Below are 27,917 nucleotides of genomic sequence, written 5' to 3'. Positions count from 1 at the left end.
GCTCTTAAGGTGGACTTAACACTGTTGAGCAGTGACTCATTTACACGAGATAATATAAATTATGAGAGCTTTTAGTATCGAGTTTACCTTGCCAATATCTAACATATCAGTATAGCTAAGCAGAGCCACAGGAATATCAATCTCTTCATACTGACTTCTGTTACCTCCAGGAGGAACCTGAAAGACAGTTCAGACTCTGTAAGAATATGTTTATTTCTGCAAATACGTCTACTCCTTCAAAAGGGTTAAAGTTGCAAATTCTGTTCCAGCTAATTTGAAAAATACTCTAGAAGAGAACTTAATGACAACGAACACTCAAAAGTCAAAATATAAGTCTGCTCCCAGTAAAACAGTAGTAATATAAGACTGTGACAGCAAAATGAAGCAACTAAATTTCAAGCAGTATCTTTTGCACATCAGGGTCACAGGTTTATGACTAATGTGTGCCTTTAGTACTGACCAGGACTCAAACCTACTAACTTTATTTTTAAAACTACTAATTTTACAAAATACATGTTGTTGCTGCTCCAGCTGAATCTAAAGCACGAGATTCAGTGTGGCAGTATGATGGAGTCACAAACCAAGCTCGTCCTTTGACTCCTGTATTTCATTTGGAACAAGGGTAATCCTGAGCCCTTAACCTGAATTCCACATGAGCTCCGTGCCAACCCTTCCTACTGAAATGAGGGCCTCTTGTTTCATTCACTCTTCCATCAGATGTGTGATTTCCACACATAACTATGCAACATATGTACATGCAGGAACATACATGCATTATTTACTTTAAAGAGGAACATCAAATACCAGCAATATGCACTGAAGACAAGACATTATCTAGCATCAGAAGAATATCAGCACCATAGGAAGATAAAAAGCAACTTACCAGTCTCTCTCTACTAACAATCAGCAGCCCACGGGCCCCATTTATCTGAGCAAGCCTCACTTTCTCATAGAAGGTGCAATTTCCTCGCATCACCATGGGGATTTGATTATTAAATCCCCCATGAGGTACATCAGAAGGAGAACACAAAACAGATGCTGTCTGATCCTGCAGTTGCAGGAGTGACTGAAAAAAAGGAATTAGTTAAATACATATATAACATAAAATAATAAAAGAAGTCAAGAGCAGAAGCCAGAGTTTCTAAAGAGTAACTAAAAACCCTTCCAGTAACAGATTCGTAGACTATTCTCAGAGCAAAATGAGCAAAATACAAACTGAAACAGTGTTGCCTTCTCTATTATGTAGGGACCTGCCTTGTTTCACCTTACTGTACAGAATTCTGCTGGTAGTAAAATTTGGGATATGACCTTCACTTGCATTTCTTTTCTTCAGCGCTGTTGCTGTTCTGATGCACATGGCCAGGATGTGGGAGGAGTACAGCAAGGTTTTATCTTTGCTGGGGTAGCAGAGTGGCAGGCTGAGATGATGGAGGGTATGAACAGCAAGAAACCAAAACACAGGCTGGGGAAAAGTACAGAAGCATATGGAATAAACTTCCATCTTGAAACCAACTGTATCCAAACCTGAGATTTTGCATCCCAAGTACTTGAATACTGGATTCTAAGCTACTTCTCTCACCACTTGTGATGCAGAGACATTGCAAGCCTGTTATTTTTGGCCTTCCTCACACCCAAAGGCATCTAATCTGGTGTGTTTCAACAAGAACATCCCAAAGACACTTTGAGGTTTTACAAATAACACTGGCATGAATTGTTCCTTGCAAAATCTAAACAACCACCGGTATCTTTGCCCAGTTCTATTTGCAAGTTACCTGAAAACTAAAATTATCTACCAAACAACTGAGCTGTGCTAAGAGAAGCAGGTCTCAGCCCTTGCTGAGGTGAGCTGTCAGATTTGAGAAGAGTCAAGGTAAAGTTTTAACCTGAACAAATGGAACAGTTTGTATTAGAAATCCACAGGTACACAACATACAATACCTGTGTAATGGACTCTACAGTTTTAGGAGGGAAATGGAAATGTCAGGTTGTCAGGAGCTTCCACCTTATTCAGAAAACTGCTGTCTCCAGCCTGACCTATGGAGACAGTGAAATGCTCCAACCCACACTTCCTGGTCGTCCAAGTTTCAGAGCACAACACAAATGCAGAGTGAGCTCAGAGTGGTCACTGCATCGCCCCAGTTAATGAACTGTACTGCTGGAGTACTGGAGGGGGAGGAGCAAGAATATGAAAGAAGGGAAAAGCAGCAAAGAACCAAGGAAGGAGACAGGGACAGGCAAGGGATACAGCATACATATCCTAGTGCCTGTGCAAGCTATTCTGGACTGTATTGGCTCCTGCAGAGCTACTGAAATATGACTCTAGTGAATTTTTATGAGACAGATTTAAACAAGGTGTCTACAGTACAGTCCCCAACTCTCCTAAGTACCACAGCCAGTCATGCATGTGCTGATTCACATTACACAGTCAGGGCAAGTGCAGGAGTTTATCAGCTGAACCTATAAAAGGCAAAGACAACTACTGATGTATCTAGGGACTAATCTACAGGTGCAGCAAACCCATCAGAATTAACTGAGACTTGCCTATACATTGGTAAGGAACTCTAATAATTCTGTGGGGCTCATTCAAAGTGCATTTGATGATTTCATCATTCAGTGCCAGTAACTTTGTCTCACAGAAAAGAGTGAAGAATTTACTCCATTTTTGGCTCATGCAGCTTTGGATAATGCAGAAAAAGCTTGACACAGTTTATGACTACCTAATCTTATATTTGACACTGAGAAAGCACTAAAGACCACAGTTCACTATATAAGAAAAGCCATGTGGTATCTTCTTGTACCATGCTGATGTACAAAAACTCCTTTGCAAGCCTGGGTATGTGCCATTTTAATTACATTGATCACATTGAAAAGGAGTATTTTTGTTTTGAACAGTGATAGTCATTATCTCTTCACAATGCCTGGAAATGAACATTGCATTCCTAGCACTGTCTAGTGATCTTAAGAGATAAAATACTTTCTAGGCAGAGTAAGCAAAGCAGTTGCTTCAAATTCTACTAATCCAACTAAGAAATCAAAAATTTCCTTGTAACAAAGGCATTTTTATAGATTTTGTCATCAGTTAACTAGGTACTTACAGCTTTACCCAGATCATGTGGCAAATGGGCCCACTGAGAGTTGAAGAGAATACAGTAGTCTTTTCCTTTGCTGCTCCCCTTCTCTGAAAGGACATGTACCATCCCATACTCACAGTACACCTGAAAATGTAACAAAAATTTCACAAGAATTTTAGGTTACATAAAATATCAGAAGTAAAGGGAGTAACTTGCTGTTGACTGGCCTGCTTTGTATTTGTAAAGAAAAATAAAAGAGTCTACAAAGTTTCTATATCTGTGCAGGGAGTACAGTGGAATTTGTTATAACTTCCATCATGCTTCAAAGAAAGACTTTAGATACATTAGGCAGATTCCCTCCTACACAGCAACTGGCCAAAAAAATCAAATGAAACAATACCAAACCAAACAAACCAAAAAGCCAACATCAAACAACACTGGTGCACATATGAATATAAGCACGGGAAAGAAGCTGGACGAACGCAGAACAGATATGAGACTTGGAGTACTCTGTTCAGCTCTGGGCTCCCAACACCAGAAGGACATGGAGCTGCTGCAGCCAGGCCAGAGGAGGCCACGGAGATGCTGCCAGGGCTGGAGCCCCTCTGCTCTGAGCCAGGCTGGCAGAGCTGGGGCTGCTCCCCTGGACAAGAGAAGGCTCCAGGCAGAGCTCAGAGCCCCTGGCAGGGCCTGAAGGGGCTCCAGGAGAGCTGCAGAGGGACTGGGGACAAGGCCTGCAGGGACAGGAGCCAGGGAATGGCTGCCAGTGCCAGAGGGCAGCAATGGATGGGAGATTGGGCAGGAATTGTTCCCTGGGAGGGTGGGCAGGCCCTGGCTTGGGGTGCCCAGAGCAGTGGGTTGCCCCATCTCTGGAAGTGTTCAAGGCCAGGCTGGATGTGGCTTTGAACAGCCTGGCCTAACCCACCCCATGGCAGGGGCTGGAACTAGATGATCTCTAAAGTCCCTTCCCAGTCAAACCATTTCATGATTTTATGAATAAGACACCAACTCTTGAAAGTATAGCCTGAAATAATGATCAGTTCTAGATTTGCATCACTCCAAAACTCAACCTTGGACACCTCTGCTGAAGATGTGGCAAGACCCCACAGCAGCAGCTTTTTTTCTTGTCCTAGGTAGCACACGTAGACTCTCAAGTTTACCTACTGCATTTACTTATCACTGCTTCAATGACCAGCCGTTGACTCCATCAACATCTGCAACAACGTAAGTAGTGAATCTAATATTTATAATTAAAGGCCTGTCCTAGGTCTTGCTGGGGTGGAGTTAGTTTTAGTTTTGTGCCCAAAACAGTGCTGATAACAAACTAATGTTTTAGCTATTGCTGAACACTGTGCAGCATGTCAAGGCCTTCTCTGTTTCTCACCCTGTTCAGCAGGTGAATAGATGCCCACGATGTTTGGAAGGGGTCACAACCAGGCAGACTCAACAAAAATATTCAACAAAGAGATATTTCATACCTGTAGCATACCACATTCATTTTTATAAGGAGGTTAGCTATCTTTTGCATCATGTACATGTTAGAATTCTCCTGAAGAACTCATGGAAACTGAGATAACAGAACTTAGACCCTATAGTAACATGGAGGAAGAGAACAAGGACTACAGCAACAAATAAAAATAGTAACATGCAGCAAATCTACCAGTTTTAGACATCTCAGTTGTGATACACAGTATGTAACTTGCTTGTTCAGTGAACTGCTCACACTACATCTAACTGCAAGATGTGCTGATTCTAGCACAAATATTTCCAGCTTGCCATCCCTGCAAAAAAAAAAATACACAACAAATGCAGTAATTTCCTTGTTATTTTGGTTATGTCAGATTGTACCAGGCCATTTTCCAGTGAAACGGGAAGATCTGGGGGTTCACAAGTAGGTACTAGGAAACACTTCCTTAACACAGACATTTTCACAAATCTTATTCTTCATTATGAGGTCTGTTCTTTTAAACATCTACTCCTATCCTTCCCTTCCCTGCGTATAGTGACACAATTTTGTGAGTCCTAGGTATATTCTTCATCTTCCACCCAAAAAGCTGAACCAAAATCACATACAAGAGTATATAGACACACATATACATATGTATGTGTATGTATATACATACATATACATGTATACATGTATGTATATACATAACCTGCAAAATAAAGTACTTTTATAAGTCCTATAAAGTGAAGTTGATGCAGTTGTCTGTTTGTACCCCAAGTCCTAGTAGATGGTTACCCAGGGAATCAGAAAGTAGGAAGACAAACAAAACAACAGTGGAAAGTATGTACAACTCCCCTATCACTAGTGGTGGTTTCCTTTAATTAGTGGTGACTTCGTTCTTGTATTAACCGAGTCAAAATAATTGTAAATACCCCCTGATGTTGGAAATAGTTGAAGAAACACAAAGTTTATAATGAGGTCTGTTCGTACTGTTCTAAGGACGCTGAAATAATCCTCCTGGCCATTTCTAAGTGGCAAACAGGTCCCTTGCAATGCTTCTCTCTCTGACAAGAGGCTCTCGTCCTTACTTGAACAAGAAGGCATCAGAGCACCATCACTTTAACAATCAGCCATCAAGTTCAAGCAGGACACTTGCTCCTCAGAACAGCAACATAGGGACTGCAGGCTTTGTCTTGGGAGGACTGTCAGGCACAATTTCCACTCATTGAAAAAGTGTAAGCTAAGAAGTCTTTCCTTTATACAAAATACTGAACATCAGCTCCTCAGTGTGAAGTTTGCTCATATACATTCTGTGGCCATCTGGTCGGGTTTGCACATCAACACATTAAGAATTCAATTTCAGATTAAGATCTGACCAGCTGCTGCAAAATTTTAATGTTCCACATAAAAATACATTAAGACACAAATGTAGTGCTCAGAAAGCAGGACAAAACCTAACATTTAAAATGTAATTCAATTATTCAAAACCAGATCAATGCTTCTTTTTGAAGGAGAGTCTTGCTGATCTTCAGTTGCTGCTTTAGAGCCTCACAGTGCTCTTACAGAGCAATTTCAATGTTCAAGTAGTGCTGTCTGGTAATAGATTATAAAAGGATGATGCTGAGAGCAAATGCAAATCATATCTATATTTTAGCTTCAAACAAGCTATTAGATAGTCAGGAAAAAGTTGACTGCATATTAAAAGTAACAGCCTCAAAATACTATTTCAGCCCACTGATTGGGAAATCCAGTCCTTAGAATACCAAACACTGTTAATGTGACTGGATTCTTCCTATTATCATTTTTGTGTTCCCGGAGCATTTGTTTCCTATTGTATTGGGACGTTTCTTTATTTTATTGAGGAGATTCACTAATCCTTACTAGCACTTGGAAGTTGCTAAGTGCACTAAGCACTCGGAAGCTGCAAAAAAAACAAAACCCACCAACCAACCAAAATCCCCTCAAAACAAACCCACAAGCCCACTCCCCTCCCAACCATCTTATCTTTCTACCATCCCTCTTTGTGTCATACTCCTCTCTACCCATCCATCCAACTCCTTCCTTTCCGTTCTTCCTTCTTTCTCTTGTCCAGCACTCAAGCAAAACCAAAGTAATTGACTGAAGACATGCTGAAGATATGTTTAACTGCTCTATTGCTCTGCTTTAGCTTTCCCCAAGGAAATGAGTTTGTGCCTACCAGAACTGATGAAACTTTGTTCAGGAGAGAAATATAACATCATATCCCTGACCATCACTGTTACTAATTAGAATGTTGTGACAGACTAATTTGTCAACATCTAGTTTAACATTCATAACCTAAACACACCAATGATTTGATAATTATGCAGTTACACTCTTACAAATACACCTTACACATCTGTTTCTTCATGTAGCAGCCAAGGAACAAGATGCTAAAGATGACTGGAGTCACCAACAATGTCGTATCTTAACATGCTTGTTCAAAAATCTATTAAAAGAATCTGTCATAATTATTTCTCCATCTTTATTTCAAACCCTACTACACAGAAGTTACCATGCACCCCTAGGAGACAGTCAGGGTAAAAAGATGTTTTTTTGAAAATTTTTGAGAATCACAGAATGGTTTAGGTTGGAAGGAACCTTTAAAGGTCACCTTGTGCAAACCCCTGGCAACGAGCTGGGAAATCTTCAAGTAGACCAAACCCTGTTCAATCTGGCCTTGAACACTTTCAGGGATGGGGCACTCACCTCCTCTCTGCACACAGTGAGGAGTTCTGTGTTTTACCAGTGTTTTACACTGTGCCAGTGCTTCACCACCCGCATTGTAAAATCACTCTTTTAACACACACACTGCCCAGAGGCAATGATGGCATTCTGCTCCAAGATGTTAGCAAAGCAGTAAAGAAATGTAATTGTAAAAATATACAGGAGGTAGAGATTTTTATATTTAGCTCTTCTGCATATAAATGGTCTTTGTTAACATATGGAGCAACTTTTTCCCTTTTTTATAACATTAGTGTTAACTAAGTCCTTTAGAGCCAATGACACTTGTCCTGAAGCATGCTGATATGGGAGGTCACACCGATTAGCGCAGTGCAGATTAAAGCCACTTGAGCACAGTGCAAATTTCCAAGATATTTGTGGAGAAAGAGAGACACTACTGTGCATATGCTGTGAGGTAACAAGAACTCAAACTCCCTGCTATAGTGGACTTGTTAACTCATATCTCAGGTATCCAGCCATAGTACCTAAACTACCTTCAACAGAAACAAGTAATTTAGAAAAATAACCTGCACTTATTATCTTGAATTTGATTTTGAAGAGTAACCAGCAACAGAGATACAAACACAGTCACACAAAAAGACAAGAACAAAAGAATGTTCCCTGCTTATTGTACATGGTGTAACTGGCCTTAGATAAACAAACAAAACATGGAGTATCTTAGTTTTGAATATTACATTACATTACAACTCTCTCCAAAATCTTCAGGCAGTTTTGTAGGAGCTAACTCCTGTAATTGAACAGCTTTATGGATATGGGAAACAATCAAGCTGTACAGCTAAAAATTTGACATCTCTGAGACATATGGCACACATCTTTAAAATCAGAGTAAGTATAGGGTGTGTTGCTACATTTCGGTGGAGATAACCATTACTGGAACTCAGGAATAATTCCTAAAAGGCACCCAGGAGACAGTTACACACAGTTTTGCTTTCTGAGCTATTTAATGGACATTCTTCAAAGAAATATTAAGGGAGTAAGAGGTTCCTAATGTGAAATGCTCAAAACATTTTAGAAACTATGTGGATTTGTGTGCCAAAAGCCAAATGAAAGTCAAGCATGAGAGGAATTAAAGGCAATATGAGCTGGGCTAAAAGCAGAAGAGGGAACACAGAGTTTTAGAAACTCTGTGGCGAACATAATCTGTGGATAATTTGGATTAACAGACAGTTTTACAAAGCTATTATTATTTAGAAGCAAAGCATAGTTCTGAAGCTTGCTCTTATCCACTTTCATGCATCCAGTTTTGCTTTTATTCATGTCAGTAGGCACAAGACAATGAAAGTTCAAGCAGTGCTGCTGATGCATGGCATAGTGGCAACATTTATGACAATTCCTTGTTCCTAGAGACCACTTCATATCCTAGATTAACCCAGGAGAAAATGTAATCTCCTATGCAGATCCTATACAATGTGCCTACAACCCCAAGGGCTCTTCTCCAAGTGTTTGGATATCAAGTCCAGCCTTTTTCAAACACAGAAAAACAACAGCTGCTGTGACAATAAAAGTATATTAAAATACTTGCTTCTTATTGATCCTGTGGCTTAAAAAGCACACAATAGTGTATATTTAATACAAAAGGAAGTGTTTTCTATAAAGCTGCAAAACTGGAAAATATTTTCACACAAAATAAATGTAAAATCTGAGGGCAGAACTTAACAGACAAATAAGCTAATCTAATGTCTGTGTTAAAAGAAGGGCATACTTGTTACCTCTAAATCTCATCAGGGCCTTCCACAGATCAATGCATAAAAGAGAATGCTTCCCAGTTTATTTGCTGTGCAAGTTTTTTTAGGTGAATTAATGTAGCTCAGAGGTAAGCACTGGACTTGCAAGTTAAATGACAGAAGAAGGCAGAGAGGAAGAATTCAGCTCACCAGTCTTTCAAGAAACTTCAGTGTGAGTGACTGAGCCAACCCAATGTCTGTCTTGTTTGTTCCTCCATGACTCTGGCCCCACACTCACCTGGATGTCCTATACACCTTTTCTGCTTTCAGTAGCTCTATTAACTGACCTAGCCACTCACATCTCAGAGATTTCACATGCACTGGGAGCTGTGTTCCTTGAAGAAGGAATGAATGAGCTATCCTACTCTTACAGTAGTACCATGTCTGAGTTCCCAGGAGCTGGAGTCATTCTTTCCCATGAACTGCACTGATCCATCTGGAGACCAGCAACAGCAGGCAGCAAAGCTGCACACAAATAAAACACTCCTTCAACAAACACTGTGCAGTGCCGAGAGCTATGTATTCATAATGCAGTAATTCCAGGAGACTAATTGTCAGCCACCACCTCAAAGAAGAATTTCAGACAGACTTTCCAATTCTTTGGACCCATACCATAGAGTGCCCTAATTTAAAATACAAACCCATCATCTCAATTCAACATATTCTGCTGAAAGCTGCTGTAGTGAAGACCACATCCAACACACTGGCTGCAGATCATGTTACTATGTTCGTCACTAGCCACAGGCTCACATATCTGCTGTTGTTACAGGAAACTGAGGAGTAACAATGCCTGGAAAGAATGTGAATTTAAATTAAATGTCAGAACTCAAATACCAAAGCAAGATCTAAGTGCAGATTGCACTTGGATCTATAAGATCACACCACACTTAAAGTGTTCCCAGTTGAGGACCCAGATTTGGAAGAGCCATGCTTCAGTAGCCAAGCTGATCCTTCTCCCTAAATCAGAAGATAAAAGCAAATCTGGACACTACCTCCTCTTGCCCCAGGGAATACAAATAAACAAAACATTTCTATTATCCTGTTTCAAGGAGGGAGGCAAAGGTATATGCTCACTATGGCAGGAGTAAGGCACTGAGAATGAGTACAGCTGGCACACAGCAGCTCCTGACAACAGCTGTCAGCTCTGTCCCCTGGAATAACTCCAGCCATCAGTCACAGGGGTACCAAACCAGGACGAGTGCAGCAGAGCACTCTTCTCTGCCTCACACTAAGGAGGATGTACTACTCAAACCATCCCAACAAGTGCAAGCACAAGAGATGCAGAAGTTGTGCACAATATAAGGTATTCAAGCAAATTTTTAAAACACCAGCTTGGCTAACAGAAACAGATTGGCAGCATGCAGTACATCCACTTTTCACTGCAGCAGGACTGTTTCAGCACCCTGGCCAGTCTGCCCAAGCTTATTCAAGTACATTAACACTTCTACTGCACAAATACACCAAATGTTTACAGACAGGAATATGCTGCAATGCATGGAGCTGAACGAAAGACCTCCAAGTACCCACTGGTACACTATCTCACCCACTGTCCTTCTGCACTGCCATATGCTCACCTTCCCCAAACTGACGGATCAAACTGACTCCATGCCAGTCTTTGACTTGTTCTTGTTAATTCGTTAATTGAATTAATCTTGTTAATTCTTATTAATTTGTCAGGCCTACACTGGAACTACCAGTCCCTGCAAAGCATCAGTGGAGATGACAAAATGCATGGGGCATGAAAGAGCATAATGAACACATAATGAAGATAAAGATAATGAATGAAAAAATGGGATGATACAGAAATAAAGAAGCTAGCTGACAACCAGACCACTCTGTAAAGATTAATGGCAAGGAAACAGTAAGGAGACAGAAAGAGAAGAAGGAAAAATTAGAGTTCCATATTACAATGTTACACCAATGATATTCAAGAAGCCATAGTACACTCCAAATTACCTAAAAATCAGTCAAGAAGTTTAAATGACACATTAAATGACATATCAAAATTTTCAGAACACAAAATATTGAACTTAAAAGGCAAAAGCTATGTACCATGCAATGCTAGAAATCTACTCTCTCCTGTATCAGGATTACAAGCCTAGCTCGTCACACCCTTAGAAATGTATCCCACAAAAGTAATTAATATTTCAGTAATGACAATACAAGACTCAAGACAGACTACAGAGTCAGGGTCAGCAGAAATCCCTTCTTTTCTGCAGAACGCTTTCTCACAGGGAGTCTGTCAGTGTCACTGCGGTGACCCGGCTGCACTCCCCTCCCTGGGGCTGCCTAGTGAAGATGCTGGGCTGGGCCCACGGGGGCCCCGAAGTTTTAGGAACTACGAGAAAAACCCTAGTTACTACGGAAAGAATAAAAAAAAGTCTCAAACAGCCCCAGACCCACAGATATATCAATACTGCCAAATCGCGGAGGGCAGGGCCGGCAGCCCCACGCGCTCCGCTGCCTTCCTGCGAGCACGGCTCGGCCCCGGCCCGCTGCGGGGCGGCTACAGCACCTCCGAGCGCCCACGGCAGGCGGCTCCGGGCACAGTCCGCTCGGGCCCGGCTACACCCGGGGCCGCTCCCCGCCCTCAGCCGGGCTGCCCGCGCGTGGCACAGCCCGGCACAGCCACTGACCTGCGGCAGCACATGCAGGAGCAGCCAGAGGCAGAGCCGGGCCGGCCGCGCCGCCATGCCGGGCCTGCCGCGCCGCCGCCGCTTTGTTCCGACCTGCGCCGGGCCGGACCCTTCCGCACCGGGCACCCAGAGCCCGCCCCGGACGTCCCGCCCCAGCGCCCCGAGCCGCCAACGGGCTCCGCCGGGGCACGACGTCACTTCTGGCGGTGCCGAATGAAATGGCGAGTGGCGGCGGCGGCGGCGGTGCGGGGAAGATGGCGGTGAGTAGCGGGGTGGCTCGAGTTCTGCGTTGGCGGGGCCGCCGCCGGTGTACCCACGCCCCCGTCCCGCCACCGCGGGATCCCGGAGCAGCGTTCCGGGTCTGTGTCTCCGCGGATGTCGCGCTTTAACCGGGCCGCCTGTGCTTTGCCGTAGGATAAGGAGAAGAAGAAGAAGGAGAGCATCTTGGACCTCTCCAAGTACATCGACAAGACCATCCGGGTGAAATTCCAGGGCGGGCGGGAAGGTGAGCCCGGCGCGTGGCTGCAGCACGGAGCTCTTTCGGCGTTTTCCCTCAGCCGATGTCTGTCGGCTCTGCCCTCCTGCTCACGCTGTTTTCCCGTCAAGGGAAGCGGAGGAGTAGCGGGTGCTTTTACTGATTAGTGGTTGCAGTTACTGGCGTGAAGCTTCTCTTTTAACCATTCCATTGATCTCCTGGGTGCACTTTTATCTTTATGGCTCGTCTGTGCATCTCTTCTTTTATTAGTTGTTTTGAACAGCCTTATTTTGGCTGGGTTTTTTTTTCTTTTTGCATTGCAAGGATGCATTTAAAGGAACAAAGAAACATTTATGGATGTAACAATTAATACAACTGTCGTGCCTTTCATCTCTTGACATGGTAAGCATGCCCGGAGTTCGTGGTTCAATATCTGCCATCGTGCCTTTGCATCCCCGTCCCTCCCCAGCTGGGCAGGTACATCCCAATGCAGTTGGTGCCACCCGCAGGCACTTGTTTGTCCGAGTTTACCATGTGCTGCATTTTAAAACTCCACTGCAACCTTATGCTTATAATGGTTTGGAAGTTACTGGAACTCCTTACTGAGAAATGTGTTTGTCAAACTGGGAAGTCGCTCTGTGTAATTTTGTGATATATACAGTGACTAGTCTTGTGGAATCACATTTTTCATTAGGACAAAGTGCTGGTCTGTCTGCGGTGCCTTCCCGTGAGGCAGTGCTTGTGCTAAAGACATGATGTGCCAGGAGGGCACCTGGAAGATGGTGTTTCTGAGGAAAGAACTTAAAATATGGCCTTGCTTCATTTTTAACTGTAACCTTTCATTAAGGATATTTATTTTGTTTTGGAGTTGCCTTTTTTTTTCTTTGTGTGACTTGTACTGATTTGTTATACAGTATTTTTAAAGTGCCGTTGAAATTGGCTGAAAGCAAAAATGTTAGTTTCTTGAAGAACATTTGGAAGAATTTATTGAAAAGTCTGTAAGTTTTAACTGGTGCAATGCAGACCAGCATTTGTGTACTTGCCATTGATAAAGAGGACACTGTTTAATATCTCTGGCCTCATTTGTTTGGCCTTGCCTGAAGGAGGGAACAGGGCTGGAGAACTGAATGTACTTTTAATGAAGTCTTGTGTTGCTGTATACCTTCTTTTGGTCCTAATCATTGTTTTCTGTCTTCAATAGCAAGTGGTGTCTTGAAAGGATTTGACCCTCTTCTGAACCTTGTGCTGGATGGTACCATTGAGTATATGCGAGGTAAGTAATATGTAATCTTTGGAAAGCTTCCTCTCCCTGAGTGGTTTTCTTGACAGAAATCTTACAGCTCTGTACGTGAATAAGCAGAAACTGCAGATTAACCTCACCCAAACTGCAGCATACTTGGGATAACTGTCTTGTAAAGAAAGACATAAGGTGATGGGTCTGTGGGACCTGATAACCTGTTCCTGAGGGAACTGTCTGTTACAGTTCCCAAGCTACTCTAAAACATTTAAAAAGTGATGGCAGTCAGGTAATGGGAAAGAGGGAAGCATTGAACCCATTTTTCAAAAGGGTAGAAAGGAGTCTGGGAACTACTGTCAGCCTGACCTCTTCTTCCTGGGAAGATCATGGAACAGCTCCTCCTTGGAACTCTGCTAAGATATTTGGAGGACAGGGAGGTGATTTTAGACATCCACCATGGTTTTACCAAGGTAAAATCCTTGGTTGTCTGAACAACCTAGTGGCCTTCTATGATGGAGTGACTCATCAGTGGTCAAGGGAAGGGCTTACAGATGTCTTTTAGCTGTACATCTATAAAGCCTTTGACACAGTCCCCCACTGTCGCAGCAGCGGGCCACCAGCAGGGTAATAGTTAGCATTGACTCCATGATTCACAGAAGGCTGATCAATATCTTTATTTTATATATATATATATATAATTATTAAGAAACCTATTGCTTTTCTAGACAGTTACAATACACCTGGACCTAATTGATCCTCCAATCCAAACACTATCACCATTGGCTAATTAAGAGATCACCCTTTGGTAAACAAATCTCCATAACACATTCCACATGTTCACAATAACAGGTGCAGCAGGCCAAGATAAGAATTGTTTCTCATTCTTTTCTCTGATCTTCTCACAGCCTTTTCCCAGAAAGGCCTGGGAAAGTTGTTTGTTGCTCTCTGTGGCGTGAGAGCTGCTGCCACACCCCACAACATCCTTCTCCCTAAATTGAAGAGAAATGGCTTTGATGGGTGGACTGTGTGGTGAATGTGGAATTGGTTTGATGGTCATATGCAGAGGCTAGTAGTCAATGGCTTAATGTCCTCGTGAACATCAGTGACAGGGGATGTCCCTCAGGGATCTCTGTGAGGACCAGTACTGTTTTGTGTCCATCAGCGACATAGGCAGTGGAATCAAGTTCACCCTCAGTCTGTAGGTGACACACCTGAAGGACAGGGCCAGCCAGGGGGACCTGGACAAGTTTTTGAAGAGGGCCCACAGGAACCTCATGAGGTTCAGCAAGACCCAGGCTGGGAGATGAATAAATTGAGAGCAGCCCTGCTGAGAGTGACTTGGGCATGCTGGTGGATAAGAGGCTGGACAATATGTGCTTGCAGCTCACAAAGCCAGCTGTATCCTAGGCTGTATCCCTACCAGGGATGGGGGATTCATCCCCAGGGAGGGGATTCTGCCCCTGTGCTCAGGTGAGACCCCACCTGCAGAGCTGCCCCAGCCCTGGGGAACGGAGGAGGACGTGGAGCTGCTGGAGCCAGGCCAGAGGAGGCCACAGAGATGCTGCCAGGGCTGGAGCCCCTCTGCTCTGGAGCCAGGCTGGCAGAGCTGGGGTGCTCACTGAAGAAGAGAGATCTTTGAGGAGATAGTATTGTGGCCTTTCAATTTTAAAGCTACATAAAAGGAGATGCCAGGAGGTGAATGATTCAGCAGGCCCTGTTGTGGCAGGGCAAGAGATAACGGGTTTAAACTAAAGGAGGGTCAATGTAGATAGAAGATATAGCTATAAGGAAGAGGGGTTTTTATAATGAGTGTGATAAAAACACTGGGACCTCTGTTTTTGTCTGAACCTGAAGTTGCTCAGAGAGGTGGTAGGTGCCCCATCCTTCGGAGCATTCAAAGATGGGACTCCGAGCAACTGGGTCTAGTTAAAGATGTCCCTGCTTGTTGCAGGGGGTCTGTACTAGATGACCTTTAAAGGTGATTCTGCAGCAGAAGTTAGGTTGAGCACATTCCCGGTGATGGAACATCCCTGGTAGTCCTTACTTGAGCTCCTCTATAGTTACCTCATTGGCCGCCCTTGTCCTCTAAAGCTTGAGTAAAGTAGTGTCTCTTTCTCCTCACTGATGCAAAACCTGTCATTTGATAAGACAGTGTTTTTGGAGAGTATTCTCCTACCTGTTTAAAAGGGAACACCTGAAGCTTTGAATTTAATCTTTAAAAGAGTTTTAAAATGTGTTGTTCATTTCTATTGAATATAGAGCTATCTCTATATGGAAGATAGAACTGGCTGGTTTGTAAGTGTTTTGTCTGTCCTAATACTGCCTTGTTTGGCCTGGTCTGAGAATGGACTAGTGCTCTCTTCCCTAGTGCATTGAGAAGTCAGGGTCTTTTTCTGATTTGCTTTAATCCCCAAGTGTTTGTCTATAATGACATTTGAAATGGGATTAAGAGCTTTTTTTTAATCACTTGCATGTATATTATTAGAGGGATGAAAAAAGCCTTTGAATTTTTAAATAAATGTGTTCTGCTTTTTGTTGCGTACAGAGCAAATTTTGTTATTGCTCGCTGTAGGTAAGGTCTTGAAAACATCAGATGTCACTGCTGCATCACCTATATGGTCCATGTGCTCAATGAAACAAAGCAGTTATGCCAGGAAAGAACATGCATGTCTGTGTCTTTTGAATTTGATGGAATTTGGTTTCTTTTTCTTATTTTCCTGTTCTAACCATGGATCTCTGCTTTTTAGATCCGGATGATCAATTTAAATTAACAGAAGACACACGTCAGCTGGGACTTGTGGTTTGCAGAGGGACTTCTGTGGTTCTGATTTGTCCACAGGATGGAATGGAAGCTATTCCAAACCCTTTCATTCAGCAGCAAGATGGCTAATGATTTCTTTGGATTGTCTCTGAAAATTTCAGGAGTGCAACTCATTGGAGAAAAGTATGAGTGTGTGAGAAGCTTCCTGTTTTGGGGGGGAAGTTTGAATGTGTATTTGTTAGTGTGAAAAAAGTCAACTTTTATTTTTGTGGCTTTCATAAATGATGAGAGGATGGGGAATGTAAGAAGCATGTTCTTGTTTTCCTCCCACCCCAAATAAGTGTGTAATTATGTTGTTTAGAGCTGACAGAAAAGAACATATTGTCATAAATTGTCTGAGACCTTCTTGATCTTGTCAGTTTTGAAACAACCCCATAAAATTAGTTATGAATGCCCTGAATATTGGTTATATTCTTTCCATTTTTAAGTACATTAAAATGCCTTTAATCCAAATTAAAAGCCTAAATACAGTAGAACTTGTTTTTCTTCCTCTTAGATATCAGTACTCAGCTGGGGAAGCATTATGTTGTAGTCTTCTGCTGTTGAGTTCAGTCTCTTGTGTAGTGTCCTCACCTTTACAAGGGATGTAGCCAAGAAGGTCTTTTTCAGCACTTGTTCCAGAACTGGTGGGCTGTGGTCTATCAGCAGGCTCACACATTTCTACAGAGGACTGGTCTAAGTTGTGGGATAATTCTTGGTTGAGTGACCTAAAGGTAGCTATTTGTTACTTGAAATTTTAGGGGAAGAATATTTAATATCCTAACATTTGTTCAATTGTAGGCAGTGTCTGGAAGTACTGCATATTTTTATATTGTAGTTATCCATTTGTGGTTTTGCTTGTTATAACTTGATTTGTAAGTAAACATTTTTATTTCTTTTATACTGCAGAAAATGCAAAATTTGAGGAATTCTGAGTGAATAAAGACAAATTAATCTATTTCTAAATGTCTCGTTTTTAGTCTGTAAAAGTGCACTACAGCTGACATTGCAGTTCTCTAGCCATAAATCTAAATTAATTTAGTTCAGGAGGTGCCTAAACACTGCAGAATCAGGAGGGACCAGAGCAGAAGCCGTGCTTCAAACAGGGAATTGATGAGAAAGGCCTGAGAGCATCTTGTCCCTCTTCTGAAGCATTTTGGACTACCTGGTTGAGGTATGTGCCTGGAGCCTGTAACCTGCTTCTGCCACCTGCTCTTGCTTTTATAGAGGACACTTTATGAGGAGGCTGTGGCAGTGTGAATTGTTTTGCTGGCAGCAGCAGTTTTGTTCCTGAAGGTTGTCAAGAACACATGGCCAAAATAACCAATACAACTTGCCACAGCATTGTTCTCCCACACATAGCCTTTCCTGGGACAGCTTCAAAATGGCTGGGAACTTAGAGTAAATTTCATTTTAGTAAATCTGGCTTCCAGGAGCTCTGAAACTAGGGACCAGGTGTTGTGTGTAATGTAGTGCCTGTGTGAACTTGGGTGCATCTGGATTTTAATCCGGGGCTCACAGAGCTGTCTATAAAGTTGTGCTCCTCACAACCTAATTTCTTTCTAATGCTATAAAACTTGCTTGTAAAACTGCACAATTCAAAAGCAAATCCTTATTTAGACTGTGAGGAGTAGAATTTGCTTGCCATCAGCCTCAGCAGAGTCTTGAACTGTCCTTTTAGGTGGGAGAAAGTGCAGCACACTATTGGCATCAACGCCAGCAACCTATTTTTGCACTCTAAGTATAGCATCAGAAACAGACCTGCTGGGGCTCTCTGGGTTGGATTCTGGGCTCTCAGTGCTGGGAGATCTGCCTGAAGCCGTGGGTCAAGTGTGTAAACTCTGGAAAGGGGCATGTTCCCAACATTTCCTGCTCAGGTCGTTGGTTGTGAGCTGTGTGGCTCTCCTTTTCTGCAGTACAGACTTTGAGGTTATACTTGGGAGTCAAGTACCTGAAAAGAAGAATATGAAAATTACAAGGGACAGACATTTTAGCAGGGCCTTATGTGACAGGACAAGGGGTAATGGTTTAAGCTAAAAGAAAGGCAATCCAGACTAGAAATAAGGAAGGAAGTTTTTAGGATGGCACGTTGAGACACTGGCACAGCTTCTGTTTTCTGAGCTCTGCCAAGAACTGGGAGTGAGTCTTGCTGGTATGGGCTTTTGGGTAAGGGACTCTACTTCAAGGTCCCTATGCAAGTCTCTTCACTTAATAGCTTTGGAAAAATTCACTGTGGCATTAGCTGTTGCTTGTCCCACATCTGTGTTTATTTAGTGCTTTCAGATTGAGGATGACTGAACATGTGAAGCCATCTGGGTTTGAATGGGGGCTCACTCCTTCCTCTTCTCTCTTACTAAAGTATGAAGTTAGATATGTAATAAAAACTGTAATCACTTTGGTATTTGGTTAAGCTTGAACTAATGAAAGATGGGGTAATGATTGCTTATTTCCAAATGGGTTCAATGTTTTCTACAACTTCTTTATTTACTCAGTGCTTAGGAATCTTTTGGTTGTTTCTCCTGTTTTTTCTTTTTAGCCCAGGCTTTTTGCTTGGCTAATGGCTCCCCTTATTTGTTATGGCCTTACCTGGTAAAAGTAGATGCCAGTCAAATCTCTGTTTTTTAGGTTATACAGCTGTTCTGCTAATGCTGTTCATAAAGTAGCAGAAAAGACAGAAGAGCAAAGCAGGAGAGTAGAAAACATTCTATTTTTAGGACAAGATTGGCTTATCTCATATTTATCCTAGCTAGGGGGGTAGTGTTTCCAGAGATGGGAAGGGCTGCATAAGACTGAGTTAAAATTAACTGCCTGGCAGTCTACAAGCATGGAGCCTGCACAAGAGCCACAGGAGCTGGGACCTCAGACAGAAATGATTGCAGACACAATTCTTGAGGTTGGAGAGAGACTCTTCCAGGTCAGCCGTAGGGTGCTTTCAGTACACAGTCGATACTTTGAAGCCATGTTTTTTGGAGGAGCAAGAGAGAGCTCTGAACAGCACATAGTGATCAAAGGGATCGATGCAGTGCCATTTCAGGCACTACTTGAGTTCACTCGCACAGCCCAAGTGCTCATAGGTCAAGAAAATGTGACCAGCTTACTGGAAACAGCTGATTTTTTTCAGTTTGACAGGGTGAAACTGTTGTGTGAGAAATTTCTGGAGCGAGAACTGCATGTTTCAAACTGTCTGGGCCTGATGACCTACTCACAGCAATTTGCCTTTACAGAGTTGTATGTGTCTGCTATGAATGTGGCTCTCACTCACTGGGGGGATGTGATATGCCAGGAAGAATTTAAGGCATTACCCAAGGAAATGCTGGTGCAACTCCTGAAGAGTGATGACCTCTTCATTTCAAGAGAGGATGTGGTTTTTGACAGTATTATGATTTGGATAATGGAGGACCCAGCAACAAGAGAGGAAGAATTTCTGGATTTGGTGGGCGAAGTCAGGGTCACTTTTCTGAGTTTGTCCTTCCTGGATATCTTGGTGAAACGCAGCAAGCGTGCTGGAGAGACAGATATCTTTTCCAGGCTAATAAAGAAGTTAGACAGCTGTCCCCCACCCAGCTGGCAAAATCCAAAACTGTGTCCTTGTTCTGGCCGGAGCTATGACACCTTATATGTCCTGGGAGGAAAGCATGACAAGGAACAGCAAGAATTATTTCTCTTTCAACCTAAAACAGGGACCTGGCAGGCTTGTTCTCCACTGCAGCGCAGGAACCTCACCCAGTATGCAGTGGCAGCAGTAGGTAACTTACAGAAAAGGGAGACTGAGCAGATGCAAACAGAACTTGAGACTAAGTCCCAAATGCCGGGAGTCAAACTGTTGTTGTAAAACGATTGTGCTCAGCATTGCTAAAACCTCATTCATATTGGTGTTCATATTTGTTCAAAGAATGGTTTTGTCTTCCTTAGTCCTAGGAGAATGCTAGACAACACTATTCTCCTATAGCAGAAACTATGTAGTCTACCAAGCTCTACCTTGGCTTTATCTGGAATTTGTCTAAGGACTTGACTTTAAGCAGTGTATTTTTTGGCCTTCTTTTTTGTAGTGATCTAGACATATGACAGGCAACTTCTGATTTATAGTTGCCATTACATTAAAGTTATCCATAGATGTTGGGAAACCTTCATGCTTGGAGACTTTCAAGCCAGCTCAATACTATGGCTTCCTGTATTACTGTTGGTAATAATCTCATTTCTGGTAGGAGTTTGGAAGTGAGATCCCTGAGGTTCTTTCCAAGCAGTGTTTCCATGATTCTGTTCAAAAATGGGGAACAGGCTTGGAAAGACTGGCTGCATACTGTAGGCCTAATGTATCTGTGTGGATGAGAAATTAAATACTGCAAACTGATTGATAGAGCAGTGATTTTCTCTCCTCATCTTGCACCTTATCAGTACAGCCCGGGGTGAAATGAGAGCCCCAGGTATTTGGAGCAATTTTTAGCCTTCATGTGACTAGTATTTTCTTTGCTGTGTTTCCAGGGAGCTTCCTTTTTGTGACAGGAGGATATTTCCGGGATGAATTTGTGTGGTACAGTGTGGACTGGGTACTCATCTACAACTGCTTGGACAATTGCTGGCTGGAAGGGCCAGCCATGAAGAAGTCCCGCAATAGCCACTGTGCAGTAGGAGTAGGGCTCTACTTGTATGTTCTCGGAGGGAGCACAGATGAAGGGATAATCCCAGCAGTGGAGCGCATGGCTTTGATGGAGTCAGAGTGGGAAAGCATGAGTCCTATGGCTCAGCCTGTGGAGAGAGGTGACGCGGTCAGTGTGGGAACCAGGATCTATGTGGTCTGTGGCCTGGATGAGAATGGACACGTGTATGATGGAGTGCAAAGGCTGAACACAGAGACAGACAGCTGGGATGTCATCTCGTTCTCCCCTCTTCCAAGGTAAGGAATAATCTGGGACCTGGCAGAACATGAAGGATTCTAGTGTTGGTCCTGCTCCAAGAAGAGGTTATAGTGTAGAAATCCATAAGTCCTGTCCCTGCAACACTTCTGTGATTCTCTGTTTAAACAGGACTTCTGATTTGAGGACTAAGGTCACCCTGAATATTTCAGGGGCCAGATCTTTTTGTTGATTCTGATCAAGGGTTTCTTCTCTCTCAGGTATGACCTCTGCATCACATCCCTGAATGGGGCTCTGTACACTGTAGGAGGGGAAGCTTTTCGATTTGATGTAGAGACAGATGAATGGACCCAGGTGAATGAGGAATGCTTGACCAAGAAGTTCTTCATGGGATGCAGCACCGTGAATGGACAAATTTATCTCCTTGGACAGAGGAAGGGAAACAGTGCTCTCCCCATTGTAGTCCTCTTTGATCCCTACACTGATGTGTGCCAAGTCATAGATAACAAACTCCCTTGCCCCCTTCCTGTTCATGGCTGTGTCTCTGTGCGAAGATTTGATACATGGGCATAAGAGTGGAAGATCATGTGCTTTACAGCTGAAGGGAGTTAGATTGCATCAACTTTGGCCTGTGACATTTTAAAAATTTTGCTTCTTTGTAATTTTACCTTTTTTTTTCTACTTGACAAATGAACTTGAAGCAAAAGCCAGTGCAAACTTTGTCTGCACAAAGGCTGCAGGTCATTATTGAAAATAGTGGTTGGTATTGTTATGGTATATAAACTCCTTAGGGTTGATGCTCAGTAAAGGGCTGTTCTGACCTTTAACCTCTGTGTCTCTCTGTCCTTTGAACAGCTGGAAAATCACTGCCTCATTGTTAGACAATATCATAGGATTTAAATAATCAAATGGGTGTCAAGGGAATCTTCAGCAGGATTATAAACCCATAGTGCTGTAGACAGAGCAAAACCCAAACAGCAATTGCTGTCAAGCCATCCTTAATATCAGTAGCATTTTAGCCTGAAATAAGGAAGTTTCACAGGTTAATTATGGCTAAAATTATCTTTATTCAAGGCTGAAGAGCACCACAGAAAGAGGGAGACTGTTCTGGATTTATGGATTCAGGTATGTGATGATAAACATTTGCACAATTAGTCTTAAGAATCTGGCTTCAGTTTCCTTAGTCATCTTTGGGTTCACAGCTGCAGAGACTCAGAATAAAAATGCCCATCCCAAAGCACTAAAATGAGGGTGCAAGGAGCAGGGTCCTGCACATGGCTGTAATTAAAGACTGTTTATGAGGAAGAGCATTTCCTGGGCAGAACTATGGCCTTACAGTGGTACGGATTGATATCCAAGGGCACTCAGGCCTCCCAAGTGTGGAGAGGGAGGGAGTGACTGCCCTGCTGGTGCAAAGGAAGCGAGCTGGGAGGCTGCACTGCAAGCACTGGTGTCATCTGTGCTGTCAGTCTGTTCTCTGCTGTGACACAGCAAGAGAGCTCCTGAGCTGAATGATTAACATCTCCACAGAAGGGGAGAGGCCTTACAAATGGAGAGGTGTTGGTGAAAAGCAACCCTGCCACTATGACAGCTCTGTCAGGACAGCAGGCCTGCAGACCTGGAGCCCTCTAGGTCTGGTTTGGCTTCCTCTCCTTTCCAGCTCCCCCCCTGAGCAGGGGGTCCCATGATGGGGCTGCAGCAGCCAAGCCTGGGCCTGTTCTCTGGGCCCAGAGACCAGCCAGTTGTGCCCTGGAGACTGTATAAGTCTTTTGAATTATGAAATTCTCATGTATCTTTTGGGGCTTTAACAGAAAGCATCGTACTTGAAGGGACAAGGTACATTAATTCATGGGCGAATCCTTACACAGGGATCCCAGTGAAGGGTCTTTCACCTCACCAAAGGGCAGCTAGTGGGGCTGAGGTGACATCCTGCTCAAGGCTGATGTTCCACAGAGAGAGGGTGGCTGCCTGCCTTCCAGCATTGCAGCCTGGAGACCCAAATTCCAGAGACTTTCAAGGGAAAGTTGGTTCAACGTTTGAGTTACATGATGCCAGGCTGCCAGAAAGGTTCAAAGATTTTCCTACTGACATATGATCTGCTAGAGTAAAAAGATTTCATGCAAAATGTACATAAAACAGACCTTTTTTTGGTGTAATTAATTTTTTACATTTACTTAAAATTTTTTGTTATACTATAAATTCTGAAAATTAGAATTTATGCAAGAAATTACAAGGTGAAGCATCATCCAACTCCTAAACTATCCTGGTAAAATGATAGAATTGTAATGCTCCTATTTTTCCAATTTTAAAAATGAAATCTCAACAAAATTAATACATCCATATAGAAAGCTTCCATTTATTATGTATAATTTTTGGTGGAAAAGTGTGCATTTGGAAGAATTTTGTTCCTTTCAATTTTAGGAGACTTTTCCCTGAGTGGACATTCAGTAAGCAAAATCTTTTAGACATTAGAGCTATTTTGAATAATTCATACAGCAAATACAGGTTGTATCATTTGGCCAGGCCTTAGCTGCAGAAATGGTTTATCCCAGAGCCTGACCATTTTATACTTCCCAAGTGAAAACTTATTTGCCATTTAAACCAGTGCCTGTCACATGCAACTCCTTTCATGGGATGGCTGGCAATGAATGCCACTGTCTTTTGAAAGTGCAAATTGGTTAAATCTTCCCCAGTTTTAGTTTATTATCTCATGAACCTTTTGGGAAGGCTTTGAGATAATCACAGACAGAAGTCATAACTGCAGCAGCTTATTCCATCCCTCTTCTCTTTATACAGTGGGTCTTTGTCTGGTATACCCTTTTCTTCCTGGATGAATGATTATAGAGTTGTAGTAAAAGAATAATGCTAACAAAATAATTCTAGGAAACAACTCCTGAAGTGACTTAACTGCCTACAGATGTGATGAAATCACCACCTAGGCCTCAGGTACACTGCAGTGAAGCCCTGTCCAGCCTCTCCCCCAACTCCTGTTCAGCCTTCCTGCATTCCAAAGACTGACTGGATCCTGGTGTTTTGCAGCAAGCCCTGTGTTATTCTTTGTTTTTTGCCAGATCCTCTCCTTGCTCTTGTCACTCTCTTTGGTGTCACTTCTGGCATCTTGTCTATTCTGAAGAAAAGAAAGTTTAAATTGTACTTAAAAAGACTAGTCCTCTATTCATTCACAGTTCTCGGGGCTTAACCTGGCAGCTAAAATAAAAATAAGAGGGTGATCATGTTGTTAAATCCAGTGCCTCAATTGTCCCTGCATTGGGAGATTGACTCAAGCTGACAGATGTTAACTCTAACCCAATTTTTCTCACCCTGGTAATGTGTCTTGTAATATGATTTCCTGAAAATAAGTTACTCTACATATAGTTGTTCAGCATATTTTTCTATGCAATTTATTACTGTTGAAGCTGTGAAAGCCAGCACAGATTTGTCCAGCAAGCATATGCACTGCACTCCTTATTTTGCTATTGTCTACAATCTCAATGAGCATGTCTGTCTTAGGTTGCAATGTAAGATGTAACCAAAAGTACGTGTTCTATCACCATCTTCATAAACTGTTAAAAACAGGCAGGGCGGTGTTCTTGACCTCTCCCATGACTCAGCCCTGATAACACCCTCCTGGGGATGTCCTCTGCCAATGAGTCATCAAGTCTCACTGCATGACTCATAAATAACATCATCTCACTGTGAAATGCTCCACCCATGGGGAGGAACCAAGCATTCCTTCCCGGCTATAATCTGAGTTTGAAACACAATGAGGAGCCTCACCTACTGGATTCTAAGAGGAGAAGAGCTACATAACCTCCCTGGACCTTCAAAGGAAGACCAGACCTTTCTACAGGATCACTTCAACAGAATCACATCTATCACTAAAAGAGGACTGCAGCCACTGTTTAATTGGACTGCTACCACCACCCTGACCAACAGCGTGTCAGCTTGTATCCTGACTGTCAGTTTAAGCCAGTGTTTTCTACATTTATTTAAATGTTCCTATTAAATTGTAGTTCTGACTTGGAGGCTCCCACAGGTTTGTTTTCAAACTAGTAGAGTATCCTCTGTAATTTCCTCAGAAAAACTGCTTTTTCTTGTAATTTAGCTTTGTTGAAGGGATAACTCAAGAAAGTTGAAGGTATAGTGCCAACATGGTGGAGAGGGTTTTTCTGACCACAGGTCCTCAAAGCTTTCACAGATCTTCTCAGATGCTCCCACAATGTCATCTCCCTCTGTTAGCAAGGCAGGCTAAGGAACTGCCCTCTCTGATGACATTTGTCCCAGTGATCCCTATACAAACTCTGGCATGCACCAAGAGCCTGTGGAAGGCACCCAAAACTCAGAGATGCAAATACACAGTGTGCTATCTACCAGGCTTACCTAGTTGCTCCTTCCTTTACTGCTCTTTGGACATACCAACAGGTTCCAGTTCTCTGAAACTACATATTGAGAAGCCATTAGGCAGTGAGGAGTAAGGTTTGTGGATGGCTCCCATGTCACTAGAACACAGCTGCAAGCTAGAAGTGAGCTCCTGCTCTGGTCTTTGTGAGATACAGAAAATGTGTAACAACTGCAGGATCACCAGGAAAGCATTTATGAGACAGCTTATGGGGAATAATGAAACTTCTGTAATGAAGTAATAATATACACTGTGGGAAAGAGAGGGAGAGGCAAATCAGAAGACACAAGACTAAAGCAAGTTAAGTATCTTCAGACTTACAAGGATCAGGTGTCTTTCTGCAGAATGACTTGGCTGATGTGCTCCTAGGGCAGAGCTGAGCTGAGCCAGTGTAGCCATGATATTCTATGAAAAATCCTCTGCTAGGATTTTTCCTGTCCTGAGGAGCTGAGAGCCTCAGGAAAGAAATGTAAACAATAACTATCTGCTGCTGTGGAATGCAACAGGTGCATCTTCCATTGGTCCATGTAGACTGTTTTCAATTAGTGACCAATCACAGCCACCTGTGCCAAGGCTGTGAGCAGTCACAGGATTTTGTTATTCATTCCTATTCTATTCTTGTCTTGGTAGCCTTCTGATTTTTCTTTCTCTGTTCTTTTAGTATAGTTTTAATGTAGTATCTTAATATAATATATAACATAATAAATCAGCCTTCTGATCAAAATGGAGTCAAGCCTCGTGTCCTCACACAAGGGGTCTCAGCCGAGACAAGAAGCCAGGATGGCACCACCAGGCTTCACGCTGTGCCCAGCTCTCACAAAGCAAGTCCCAGAGGACCTGCAGAAGCTCTGTATTAAAATTACCAACAATGCAATAGGCTTTGCAGACAGGCCAGTTATCAGAATCCTGCAATGCTCCTTTAGAAGAGACAGGAGCTGGCAACATTTCTCCTAAAATAAATCTTAAGAGGAACAATGGACAAAAGTGAAACCATAAGGGGACCTCACTTATATACAAATATAATGGCTTTTTAAAATGAAGTTAGGGAAGAGTTAATTTGTTGTTATTTTAACAAAAGTCACAGAAAGTCTGTATCCTCAGTGATGAGAACAGAAAGGACAGCACTAGTTTGGAAATGGAAAGCAGACAGAGAGCAGTTCAGCACAGGAGAGAAATGATGAGTTGCTAGTATGTGTCTTCCTCCCCAAATTACCTATGACATGAATATATTGTATGCTGGGAAACCTTGTTGGACAGAGCATGTATTTGCTCTGCATTTGTTTTCCTCAACCTCTGCTGCTTGCTGTTGGTGCTGAGAGGTGCTGATCTCAGTGGACCCTTAGCTGATCCAGGACACCTGTTACCTTCTTTGTCCTTACATTATGGTACAGCAGGTTGGGATTCTGGGACTTTGCACATAGTAGTGGAGACAACTGAAGTAGTGCTTTCCTGTTCTCAGGAAAGTTGTCTGTGGCAGTGTGGTTTTTTTTGTTTTATTGGTATGCTTGCTGTTCGATTTGTGATTTTGTAATTTTCTTATGTTGTCCTTTCCCTGCCTTTAGAGTGGCACAGGTTTCCCATTTTGTAGCTTATGTTTTTAAAATTAGACTTGCTTTTTTATTGTTATTTAGTTTATTTAAGTGTTGGTTTTCTGTTTGTTACCTTATTGTAGGTTAAGAAGGAAGTGAGTCTTTTGGGAGGTTGTGGTCAAACCAATCAGTGCTTGGATTTGAATATTGGCACCTGGTTTGGCCACTGAAGGTATGGACTGCCTCTGAGAACACAGGGGGTTAAAAGCAAGAACTCCCAGGAGAACTCTCTCTTGGTCCCTGTCAGTGAAGGAGCTCAGAGCTCCCCTGCCCAGCCGGGGCTGGCTGGGGGAGGGAAGCCATGCGGCCGGGTGAGGTAGGCCGGGGCCTCGGGCAGAGGAGGGGGTGAAGGCCTTGCAAGATGGAAGGGTGGAGGAGCCCTGAGAAACATCGGGGCCCCCTCCTACCCCCTGGGAGATAGAAAGAGAGAGAGACAGTACCTGTGCTGCCTTGGAATTCGATATCATAGACTCGCAGCACGGCCAGCCTGAACGAGAAGTGGGGGATGTGGCGAGAGATGGTGCCCGGCAGCTGTGGGAGTTCTGGGCAGACAGAGGCGAACATTTTAACCCCTTTGTAGAATAATGGAAACCTCACAAATACTGATCCTCCTGAATCTGTATGAGGAGAGAGAGATGAAGCAGGAGGAAATGAGCAAGTGTGATGAAGGTTGATGCACGTGAGAAATGTCAGAAGAGCTGAGAACAATCCTAGGTGGGAGGAGATGATGGAGTGGCCTTGGGCTGGACTCTTTCTTGTATGGCCATGGACAGACCCATGTTCTTCCTGTGACCCAGACACTGCTTTTATGGGGAGGCAATGCCTTGGAGCCAAGAGAGTGTGGTGAAGCAGTGGTGTGAACAGAGACGGCTGAGGAGGGTGTGGGATGCCCTCTGTCTCCGTGGAGAGGAAGATCTCTGTTC

The 27,917-nt window shown here is 43.0% G+C and overlaps 2 protein-coding genes across 7 annotated transcripts in view; one reads left to right on the top strand and one right to left on the bottom strand.

Moving 5' to 3' along the window:
* SPPL2B (signal peptide peptidase like 2B) overlaps positions 1–11,796 on the bottom strand; it is a 31,958-nt gene extending 20,162 nt beyond the window's left edge. For both annotated transcript variants that reach the window (XM_064396495.1, XM_064396496.1), the window contains exons 1-4: positions 11,642–11,796; positions 3,096–3,215; positions 884–1,066; positions 88–177 (exon numbers count right to left, since the gene is read on the bottom strand). In XM_064396495.1, coding sequence (XP_064252565.1) covers positions 88–177; positions 884–1,066; positions 3,096–3,215; positions 11,642–11,698 — 450 coding nt within the window. In that variant the 5' untranslated portion in view covers positions 11,699–11,796. The remainder of the gene's footprint in view (positions 1–87; positions 178–883; positions 1,067–3,095; positions 3,216–11,641) is intronic.
* Positions 11,749–21,833, top strand: LSM7 (LSM7 homolog, U6 small nuclear RNA and mRNA degradation associated). 5 transcript variants are annotated; one of them, XM_064396498.1, is made up of 5 exons: positions 11,749–11,901; positions 12,056–12,146; positions 13,318–13,389; positions 20,636–21,047; positions 21,267–21,833. In XM_064396498.1, the coding sequence occupies exons 1-5, from the start codon at positions 11,860–11,862 to the stop codon at positions 21,577–21,579; spliced, it is 930 nt and encodes a 309-aa protein (XP_064252568.1). In that variant the 5' UTR covers positions 11,749–11,859; the 3' UTR covers positions 21,580–21,833. The 5 variants fall into 5 exon arrangements, with proteins under 5 accessions (XP_064252568.1, XP_064252571.1, XP_064252569.1 ...); XM_064396501.1 differs by lacking the exons at positions 20,636–21,047; positions 21,267–21,833 and adding an exon at positions 16,101–17,111 and having other exon boundaries at positions 11,770–11,901; XM_064396499.1 differs by lacking the exons at positions 11,749–11,901; positions 12,056–12,146 and adding an exon at positions 12,441–12,518.
* Positions 21,834–27,917: the final 6,084 nt, after the last annotated feature.

The sequence above is a fragment of the Passer domesticus genome, chromosome 21 (assembly GCF_036417665.1).
Source record: "Passer domesticus isolate bPasDom1 chromosome 21, bPasDom1.hap1, whole genome shotgun sequence".
Classification (NCBI taxonomy): Eukaryota; Metazoa; Chordata; class Aves; order Passeriformes; family Passeridae; genus Passer; species Passer domesticus.
This window is presented reverse-complemented; position numbering and strand designations above follow the sequence as displayed.

What these genes read in the sequence shown, in the direction of transcription:
- LSM7 (XM_064396497.1), top strand. Translation starts at nt 18,978, where the DNA reads ATGGAGCCTGCACAAGAGCCACAGGAGCTGGGACCTCAGACAGAAATG. An exon ending in GTATGCAGTGGCAGCAGTAG is followed by an intron (nt 19,900 to 20,635) that starts GTAACTTACAGA and finishes CTGTGTTTCCAG; the next exon opens with GGAGCTTCCTTTTTGTGACA. An exon ending in TCGTTCTCCCCTCTTCCAAG is followed by an intron (nt 21,048 to 21,266) that starts GTAAGGAATAAT and finishes CTTCTCTCTCAG; the next exon opens with GTATGACCTCTGCATCACAT.